We start from the raw sequence: 10686 nt of genomic DNA, 5'->3' as shown, positions 1-10686 counted from the left end.
AGTAGACAGTACTGAGGTAGTTTAGGCACTTAATGTTTTAGCCAAGACTACTTTCAGCAGTGCTGTTCTCAGACTTCCTTTTTTTTTTTCTTTTTTTTTTTTTTAAACATAGTGCTCATGTTTTCAGAGCTTGGAGGAATCCTACGTTTTTCTTTCAGGTCTGGAAGAGGGCGAAAGTTAAGTGGAGACCAAATAACTTTGCCAACCACAGTGGATTATTCATCTGTTCCCAAACAGGTAATTGCTTGGGTGGTAGGTAACTTAATAATTCCTTAACGGAGTGATCGTACCAGTTCTGTTGTCTTAGCAAGATACAATAAGACACATTTTGACTTGCAGAAATTAATTTGTACCGTTAACTTCTACAGCCAGAAGTAGAAGACTGGTCTTCATGGGATGAAGATGCACCCACTAGTGTGAAGATTGAAGGTGGCAATGGTAATGTGGCAGCTCAGCAAAACCCGTTGGAACAAATGGAACCTGATTATTTCAAAGATATGACACCAACTATAAGAAAAACTCAAAAAGTAGGTATTGAGCTTTGAACTATACTTACTGAGGGCTTTCCATGCTTTACTATAGGTTATAAGTAAATTGGCAACCTGCAGATAGTGCTTCAGGCAAAAGTATGCTGTCTTGTTGAAAAGGGAATAGATGATGATGTCTAGTCTAACTTGGCTAATTAAAATGGTTGTTTTCAGATCATACTAAATGTGATACTGGTTAGTGTTTGCATCGTTAGTCTTACAGTTCTTGAAAATTGATGATGAACTCCATAGTCTAACTGTTCTAGGAAGTATAAATGTGAGAACCCTCACCCCACTTTTAATTCTGAAAATAGCACCATTGCACCAAGGCACTTGTGCTCGTACCTCTTTGTTATTTGAACAGAGACATGCGATGTCCTGCCCTTACTGATGTTTGATGTAGAAACACTGCTGCCTCAGAAAGCAGTGGGTACCTGTTTCACCAAGCTGCGTTGGGGTGAGTGGTATTAGGGAGCTGGTATTTCAAAATAGCTTGCTCCTCACAGATCAGATACCTGGAGAAAAGACAGGTGGGTATCTCCTCCAGAGTTTTAAAGCCATGAACTTTTTCAAATTATACTTCTGGTAATTGCAAGTTGTGTTTCCATGTGGAAATATTGCAGTTGGATACCTACAGGGCTTTGAGTTGATTGGAAAACCTTTTGCACCATGAAGACAGTCATGGACTGGAACAGGTTGCCCAGAGTGGTCCAGTCTCCATCAAGACCCAACTGCATAATCCCTGTATAACTTTGTCAGCCTCAGAACTTCCTGTGTGTTGAGCTGGAGGTTTGTCTGGAGACTCCCTAGCCCCCTTCCAACCTTAATTCTGTGGTGCTCCTATGAACTGGAGATGTTAGTGGGTACAATTTTGTGTATATCTGGGGTCTGCAAGATTGAGTGGATTAGAGTCTTCTGAGGGTTCTGGTCTCACAAAATCTGGGGGGCAGAGGAGGACTGGGGGGAGGTGGATTTCTCCTTTGTTTCTAGTGATGTTTTCTGTATCAATTGACCTTTTGGTATAGCATAAAACCCAGGAAGAATCCATGCTGCTTGAATACTGCTTTACTGGTTAAGTTTAAACACGTCACTAGGGTTGACTGAAGGCACCCTAAAGAACATTGCTGCTAACTTGGCCCTGTTACCAACCTGTAAACATGAATTCATATTTGCAGTTCCACAGTGTCAGGGCTCAATATGAACCCCAAGATCTGAGGTGGAATCCTTCTGTGTTCCTGCTCATATCTACACTGTGTGGAAATGGAATTTCAGTCAAATAACCACAACTGTCATTGCCTAAAGAGCCATGTTTGCTTCCTTGCATTGCTACACGTGTTTGTACAGTCAGTGAAATTGGGGATCTAAATCTTTTGGAAGCAGCAAGGGCTTAAAGCAGGCTAAACAAAAGGAACGAGTAAGCTCATATCTTGAGGTCAAGACAGATAAGGGATACGTGATCTTAGCTACTGTGTTAAATGTGTTAACTCACCTTTCAGGAGAAGCATTAGTGCACATTTTTCAGCCAAATTAGCTCAGAGCTTTATCAGTTGATGTGATAGTGAGTCGCATTTCAGGTACTGAAGCTTAGGTTGTCTAGGCAGTTGTGCTGTTGAAGTACCTGGAATAGCTCGTGTTCCGAAGCAAGGCTTCTCCAAGGAAAATCTCATGTAATTGTTAGCTCAGGTGAATACTGGGAGATGTGGCTATTGGATCTCTCATTTTTTGTGCCCTTTCTGTGTTTTGATACAGTCATAGGTTGTTGCAGTGCTCTGACCTCCCTTTTTGTTCCTTTTTGAATATTTTCAGATAGTTATTAAAAAACGAGAACCTTTAAATTTTGGGATTCCAGAGGGAAACACGGGATTCTCTAGCAGATTAGCAGCTACACAAGATATTCCTTTTATCCACCAGTCTGTAAGTATGCTCTGGGTATTGACCTTTTATTTGACAGGTAAATGACTTCCTTAGGAGGAGGAATAATCTGCCTAAGATCTGTATTGTGGAGAGCAAGAGGCATAGTTGTGGAATAATATGAATTGTTTTAAAATTGTGTATGTGGTTCAAAGTAATGGAGTAATTGATCTAATTCTAATTTGTTTACTCTACTGTGAAGCCTAACAGACCAGTGGTTAAAAGGTAGGAAGCTTCCAAGCACCTGTATACGAGCAAATCTTGTAAGCCAATGGTTATACATTTCTTTGGACTCTATGCAGTAAGTTCCTAACAAAAGAGTGTTTTTTTTTTCTTTTTTCTTTTTTTTCTAGAAAGTCTGTGGGTTTTCTTTGCTTTGTAATCTTGAACCCGTATTTAACTTTCTGCTTCTCCCTTCTCTTTCTGTAGAGCTTGGCTTCTAAGAGTCTCCTAATTTTTGCTCTTTAGTCCTTGCTAGATAGCCTGTTAAAGGGAGATGCTATTTTTCCTTCCTTTTTTGCCTTCTGTAACAGTGCTTTGTTTAATGTAGTGCACAAAGTGGTCTAGGCAGAGAGCAGTACAGAATGGTCATAACACTTCCTTAGACTTAGATAATGAAAATAATTCAGGAAAGGGCTCTAGTGAGTAAAAACAGCATTTGGGGAATAATGTTGGTCTCTCTGTGCAACTTCCAGAAATTTTTAATACCGTCTACTCAATTTACCTGCTCAGCTCGTCTTCTTCCTAAAAACGCACTCTAGTACTTCCTTCTTTCCTTTGTTCCCCAGCAACAGGATCTAAAAATCTATACTAACAATATAAAGGCAAAAAGTCAGTATTAGAACATAAACTGAGAAGTATTGTTGGGTATTTCTGGAAGGCTGAAGCATCAGGGTTAAAAATAAATGTTATCTTTTTTTTTCTTTTCTTTTTTTTTTTTTTTTTTTTTTTTTTCACGTGCTTAAGAGTTTTTCTTGTTTTGTTCCAGCCTGAACTGGGGGACTTGGATACTTGGCAAGAAAATACTAATGCCTGGGAAGAAGAAGAAGATGCTGCCTGGCAGGCAGAAGAAGTTCTTAGGTAAATGAAAATAACGTAGCACTACAAAAACTCATATATGCAAAAGAATCAAGTGCAGGTTTGTTTTCTGCAGCACTTCGCTCATTCTCAGTGTCTCACAAAATTAGTGTGAATACCTCATCTGTTTTGTTCTTATTTAAATATTTAAATTGGCAGTGACTTATGTTAACCTGTTCCATTTCAAGGTTTTATCAAGCGTTAGGTACTTAATAAGTGATCAGATAACCTGCCTCAGATCACTCCGGCTTCCTAAGCTGCTCTCATTCTACTCAGAAAATCACAAATCTATGGCTTCAGTGAGACAATAGTGACAGTGGGAAATAAAGACATGATATTTTTAAAAATCATTCTAAACCTGAGAATTCTTTCAAGAAAAAAAGGTATTTTTTTCCAGGAAGAAGATTCTGTAGAGCTATTTATTGCACCCTTATTTGGGAAAATCTACTTTCCAACAGTAGAGTAGAACAAGAGGGCAGTCATACATTAGAAGCATGCTGTTGATGCGTTAGTGGTGGATGATAAATTCAACCAATTCTAATGCTGTCAAACTTACATTGGCATTCTGGTTAATATCTAATTAGTTGTTTGTTTGTTTTTAACGTTACTACTGAAACTGTTTCAAGTCCGTTTCACAGAAGCTATGTGGTATATCTGAATGTTGTTTCTTTGGGTTGTTTTTGTTCCAAGGACAGTGCCTTTAAGAACATCAGTAGGCCCAGTAAGATCTTTACTCTCAGGTGTGCAGTCTACTGAGACTCAACCTGTGATGCACCAGACAAAGAAAATGAAAGACAACGAAAAATCCAATGAAAATAGGAAGTAATAATCTAGTGAGTGCATGTGTGTTTACTTCTGGAGTGTGAAATTGTCTGTGTAGTGGATTTTTCCTGGGATGGTCAAAGGTATCTTTTCTGCCAATTGTCAGGTTCGTGCTCTAGAATACTTAGTGGGAGGAATCTCTTACGTGGGAATAGCAGTGGAGTTTTCCTTCAGCTCTGTTTTTCAAATGATCTTACTTGGTAGAAGCTGTTTGGAAGCTTTTGGCCTGACATATTTTTACTACGGAAAGACTTCAGCTCAAGTGGTTAATTTTCAGAGGCTTCCTCCTCTGCCCCACTAAAAAGTGTTGAACTGTACTTGCTTTAGTAGGGATGTATGCGTCCAGATATTCCAAGTGAACAGAGCACAATTAGAACTGGAACAGTCGGCATTACGTATCTCTTGGCCTACTATGAATGGCCACCTCAGTACAACTGATCATTGTCTGAGTTGTACCCCAGCTGTGTGAAGTAAAACCTTAGTTTAATTCATGACGCATCACATTACAGTGGTTTTCTTAATTGTGGAAAATGCTGGCTGATATTTAGCAAGATGGGTAGGAAATGCCTTCCGGGCTTACAGTCTCTCTTGCAGTAGGTACCTGTGGTGGCATTAACATCTAACTTTTGACATCAAACTTGAGGATAGTACTTGATAGGCCTGGCTCTGTTTTTTAACAGACCGTGTAGTAAGGGAGTGATCTGCCATCTGTTCTTAGTGCTCAGTCTCGCAAAAATGGGCTGTGGCCTCTCAGTAGGAGGGCAGACTGTATCCTATAGCCTTCTCCCTGGTGACTTGATGCGCGCAGCAACAGTTGAAATAAGCATGTGTAGTAAGCCAAATGCTTCCTGGAAATCCAAGTGTGCTGAAGGCAGTGCTGAGGAGTAAGCTGCTGCTGTTGTCTGAGCAGTTCCTGGAGTTTGTTTCTTGCCCACTCGCCAGCAAGTTCTGGGCTGGTAGTGCTGAAATGTTCCAGTCAGTGACAAATCAGCGTGGTGGGCGAAAGCTGGATTTTCACTTTTCTTTACAATTAATTGAAGTTAGATAGAATTTTGCTGCTGCTGCAGATTGTAGATAGCTGTATGTGCCTTATAGTCTAAATACCAACGAAATGTTTGTTGACTTTTTTTTCCAGTGGGATCAGCTAACCCTATGGTCCTTGTTCTAATAAGTAGCCATGTGTAAAATGTCTAGTGTGTGAAAATCTTTTTTGTCCTCTAATTGTGTTGAAGGAAATGAAAAGAATTGTGAAATGAAATCAAATGAAATCACAAACAAACACAGCCACTGGAATGTCTGCTAACTGTTCTGGTTATAAGTAGTGTTCTGCTAACCAGGGAGAGAGGTCTAGGGTTTTTGGATGTAACTAGTGTTAGCAGTGCAAAGCAAGGCTGCCATCAATAATGAATACTTTTCTGGTTTAAATGACTGGTTTAATTCCATCCACACTATGCCGACCTCCTTGCATTGGAGCCCAGAATAAGTGAGTCAGATGTGGCTGTAGTTTGTCATAGGCTCTTTATTGAGAAATCGAACCTTTCTGAGTTCGAGAGGTTCTAGTAACTTTATATTGAAAACAAGCAGGAAGTTTGGAATAGGTTCCAGTGTTTTGAATAATGACCAAGTAAAAGAGCAGTAAAAGGTAATCACTTTTCTGGTAAGCTACTCATATGTATTTTCTGGCGACTTTAGTAACTTTGAGATGACACGAAGATCACTTCTCATTTGGACTGAAGTCCAATAAAATCACTCAGCCAGTAGAGGGCATGGAAACCCCTTACAGGAGTCTTCACTGTGCAGTGTTCTGTGTTGTAGGTTATACAGGGGGAAGAAACATGATCTGCTATGATTTTCCTTATTTCACAACAGCAAATGAATAGCAAAATTGCTTAACATCTCTTGTAGCTTTTTTCTTTCTTTCTTTTTAACTCCAGTGTCTCTTTTTGAAACTGCACTGTCTCTATGTGCTTCCTGCCCTCTTCTGCATCGGTTCAGAGGGGTGGGAAATAAATAAAAAGTTTGGGCTTCCATTAACCCCAATAGTAATGGGAGGTAGATTCTGATGTAAATGATTAATTTCATTCTTTCAAGACAGCAGAGCAGTTTATTAGGGGATAGGAAAACTTCTAGCCATTAATAATCAATCAAATGAAACGGTGAAGGTATTAATGCAGTTCCTCTCCTACCAATGTCCAATACAAAGATAATACGTAGTCTTTATACCTGAAATATTTAGTTTTGTGTGCCCATTTGCCCAGAGTTGACAATTTACCAAAGAAGGTTGCCTCAGTTGAGGATGGTTTTTAATTCTGAATGTTTTACAGGCTTGAGTGGACATGCATAGATAACATTAATATGTTGGAAGTTGACGCCTTACTCTCTACCAGTTAGACTGCTTTATTCTCTTTTAATGAGCTATTCTTTATTCTTTCCAAATCTGTTCAATTTCTCCTTCTCAAATTAATGAGGCTCCATTTTTTTATTTTATTTTTAAGTCATCTTGTAAGCAGCATGGCATTTTTTTTTTAATATCTAATAAGCTGAATCCCAAGCAGGAGTGACCTCTTCTATTGCTGATGATGAAATACAGGAGCAAGCTGCCATGTGTCTCTTGGAATATGAGCACTAAAATGTGTCCCTGAGCAATGGAGTACAGCACGGATCCTGAGCAAGTGAAAGGGAGTGTGAAAAGTTATCATCTCACTTAGTTACATGGAAAATGTTCATAGCACTTGCGTTGTAAAGAGGACAGCTACTGATGCCTGTGCTGAGGAAAAGGAGAGGCACGACTCAGTATTCTAGATGAGCCAAATTGTGTTGGTCTGAACTTGAAAACACAGGTCACCTTGTTATTGCAGCACTAGATTATTTTTTTTATGATCAGCATCAGGCCTTATAATTGTCCAATACTTGCAGTAATTATCCTGAATAGTTGAGAACTGAGTGACTTTGTGACTTTCAGATTGTAAATCTTGGGGTTGGGGGTGAGGGGGGAGGTTGGACCAGATGATCTTGGAGGTCTTTTCCGACCTTTATGATTCTTTGATATTTGAAGGAATATTGCTGCCTAAGACTAGATTAATCTGAGAAAAGACTTTTACCGTGACAAAAGAGTAACTGTTCTGACCTAACTATAGTTGACCAGGGCTCTGTTTTCTCGTAGTTACAATAAGCTAGTTATTGACTATGCTGAAAATTGGACTCCTGTATTTTTTAGCAGTTCATTTTTTCTCTAATTACAGACAACAGAAGATAGCAGAAAGAGAAAAAAGAGCAGCAGAACAACAGCGGAAGAAGATGGAGAAAGAGGCCCAACGGCTAATGAAAAAAGAACAAAACAAAATTGGTGTGAAACTGTCCTAACAGAAACAACGCATCGGTGGCAGTGCCAGTGGGAAAAGAGAACTCCAGCTCTACAACGTGCATATTGGTATTGATTTAAGTATTTCCAGGACTTCAACACACTGCTCGGTTTCAACGCATTCTTCAGGTCATTCTTGGAAGCCAGAATTCTCCCAGAGTATCTTGAACTGCTAGTAGATGATTCTTTAAGGAGAAGAAAAAAAATCACAGAGAAACCCAAAACACACACACACAAAATCATGCCTTGGTGAAATGAAGTTTCCTACAATAGTTCTATTGCAGTACCCTTCTTTGCAGCAAAAGTGATTGAGCAAGGATGTTGATTGAGAGAGACTCCTAATGAACAGCTCAACCTAGAGAAAAGAATGTAAATATTCCGTGGTGGGGAACCTACTGTATTGTCTGTGCTTACCTGAAACATGTAATTAAACAGTTTTAAATAACCCTGTGCTTCCTACCTGATATCAAAATGTCTGCTTTTGCCTTTTTATAGAAGTATTTATGAATAGCTCAGAGTTTTCCATTGGAGAGGTTTTAGAGGGAGTCCTGATGCGGTGCCGGTATAGTGCAGCAGCAGACACAACACTGCAGTGATACCAGTGCTGTTCTAGCTCCAGGTGCAGAGCACAGCACTGTATGGGCTGCTGCAGGGAGTTAACTCCATCCCAGCCAGACCCAGCACAACATCGTGCAGACCTATGCAGAAGAAGATGACCTGTTATGGGTGACCTGCGGCTCTAAGTGAACTCCTGGTAGAGTGTACAGTGGTAGAGGACAGGTTACAGCTGAACACTTTGCTGGGTTTCTCATCACTTCGTCACTTGCAGCTTCCTGTGTTACCACACCCATTTACAACACTGCAGTGGCTACAGGCAACGGTATCACTGCACAACAGGGGCGTGTTGTGCTCCCTTTGCATAGGTAGTATAGTAGGAACAAAAATTGCAGGTTCTGACACAGGTTTTGCTTAAAGGATAATTAAGAAAGCAAAGTGGTAAAGCCTTAGTGGCTGGAAAGTTCTTGACAAAAATGTTTATTCTGCTTGTTGTGTTCCCTAAAGTCATGCACAAGTCAACTGATTTGACAGAAATCTCAAATCTGAAGTCCTTGGGAACTGTCCAATTTCAAAATGCATTTTAGAAGGCAACAATATTCACTTTCGTGCTTATTTTTTCTGTACAAGTGCTGTGGCTGGAGCAGAACAGATGGCTACATGCTCTGCAGACTGCACAGCTGCCTGGCAAGCAAATCTTATAGGGACCACTGGTAAAGCACCTGGCTGGTGAATGGGAGATAGGGGGAACGGCTGGGAATAAGAATTAATAATAACCCGTGTTTTAACCACACTGGTGAAGCGAGGCCATATGTGTGGTAACTTTTTCACACCTCCCAGAATGGAGCTGAGACACCCTCTGCATGTGCTCGGTTTCTTTCTGTCCTGCTGCCGCAGGCTCCTCCTTCCCTTCCACACAGCTCTTGGCCTTGCCCTTTATTTTCCCTGCGCTGGAAGCCAAGCTTTCCCTGTTACTGTTGGCTCTGGAGGACTGACCTGCTGGGAGGGCTGGAAACTCCTTTCCTTGGCTCTGCTGTAGTGTTCATATCTGAAATGCCCCATGTTTGTTTGTCTGAAGGGTTTTGGAACAAAATACGTTTTGGCTCTCCTCATGTAGGACACGGCACAACTAAAGCAGGACTTTCATTTGAGTGTGCTGCTGCAGTCTGGGATTTGGAAGAGGTAGCTGCTGGGGGGGAGGAAAGAAACGACTGCTTAGGAGCTAAGAGCAGCCTCGTGAGTGTGGGCACTGTAAGAGTGCAGCTTAGGGGAAGGGCAGGTGCCTCTCGGCTGGACGTTAACGAAAGGGTTACCTGTTCTTGGGTTAGGAAGAAAAGTGTGTGATGGGGTTATCAGCAGGTGTCCCTTCAGCCTGGGAAGGAGCTGCTGTTCCCATGCTATCCTGGAAGCCTCAACTCTAGCAGCCGCCTGCTGCTTCACCCCTCACTGGTGAGCTACTCGTCCTCCCCAGCTGCGTGTTTTGAGGCAAAGATTCCCAGGGCTGTACTGGTGTGGGCACAAATTCTTTCTATATTAGGAAAAAAGGAGTTTGCAGTGAGCTGTCTGCAGGCTGATGGTCCTCCTAGCTGCTCTGTGCAGCACCAGGGGAATGCAGCTGAGACATGTCAAAGATCAAAGCCAAGTATTAGAGGGGAAAGCAAATGAAGATGGCATGTCTGCAGCACGGCTGCTGTGTCCTCTGTGGATAAGGTAACAATGGCCATTTCCCCAGTCTGGGATTACAGCGTTTATCTTGGTACTTCAGGACTCTTACAAAAGGCACCGCGAGCTGTCCATCTCCTGGTAGTGTGACAGCAGAAAGATGGAGACTTGGAAGCGAGCTGAATTCTGGGTGCAGACTGCAGCAAGGATTTTCTTCAGGTAGGTGATGGGAACTCTGCAGCCTCTCGCTGAGCAGAGCTGAATGCTTTCTGAGAGCTGAGCAAAGCTTTTGAAGGGCAGGAAGCAGCTTTGACGCTATTCTAATGTTCGTGCCTCCTGCCTTTTGAACAACCTGTTTTAAAGCACTGCTGCTATACGGAGCCTGCCCCAAACAGGGTGTGAAGTGAGTTGAGCCTATTGAAATTTTAAACGTAAACGTGGGGAGGTTTGTGCTGCCTTGTTTCCTGCTTGCTACAGAAGAAACCTGGGTCGTCACAGGTGAGTGTCTCTCCTGGAACTGGAGACCACTTTCTGCTCTAAGTTGTGCTCCATTTCCCCACCACTCAAAGTGAAGGGCACTTAAACAACAGCAGACGTAACAGAGCAGCCCAGAACTGTACTTAAGAAGCTAATAGCAGGGCTAAGGAATTGCTCCCTTTGCCTTGAACAGACATTGTAAAACAGAAATCAGGCATTTTCCATAATGCTTTTTTCATTCACAACAGGAGACATTTAGGAACGATGGGGTAAAAACGAGGCTACCTGCTTCTG

General features: G+C 41.5%; 1 protein-coding gene across 1 annotated transcript; it reads left to right on the top strand.

Annotated features, from left to right (window-relative positions):
• The first annotated feature begins 89 nt into the window (after window positions 1-89).
• On the top strand, window positions 90-8144 carry LOC118157043 (receptor-binding cancer antigen expressed on SiSo cells). Its single transcript, XM_035311300.1, has 5 exons — window positions 90-237; window positions 369-527; window positions 2334-2441; window positions 3427-3518; window positions 7580-8144. The coding sequence occupies exons 1-5, from the start codon at window positions 118-120 to the stop codon at window positions 7698-7700; spliced, it is 600 nt and encodes a 199-aa protein (XP_035167191.1). The 5' UTR covers window positions 90-117; the 3' UTR covers window positions 7701-8144.
• Window positions 8145-10686: the final 2542 nt, after the last annotated feature.

Source organism: Oxyura jamaicensis (genome assembly GCF_011077185.1).
Source record: "Oxyura jamaicensis isolate SHBP4307 breed ruddy duck chromosome 2 unlocalized genomic scaffold, BPBGC_Ojam_1.0 oxy2_random_OJ93104, whole genome shotgun sequence".
In the NCBI taxonomy this organism is placed as follows: Eukaryota; Metazoa; Chordata; class Aves; order Anseriformes; family Anatidae; genus Oxyura; species Oxyura jamaicensis.
This window is presented reverse-complemented; position numbering and strand designations above follow the sequence as displayed.

What these genes read in the sequence shown, in the direction of transcription:
- LOC118157043 (XM_035311300.1), top strand. Translation starts at nt 118, where the DNA reads ATGTTTTCAGAGCTTGGAGGAATCCTACGTTTTTCTTTCAGGTCTGGA. An exon ending in CTATAAGAAAAACTCAAAAA is followed by an intron (nt 528 to 2,333) that starts GTAGGTATTGAG and finishes GAATATTTTCAG; the next exon opens with ATAGTTATTAAAAAACGAGA. An exon ending in CAGGCAGAAGAAGTTCTTAG is followed by an intron (nt 3,519 to 7,579) that starts GTAAATGAAAAT and finishes CTCTAATTACAG; the next exon opens with ACAACAGAAGATAGCAGAAA.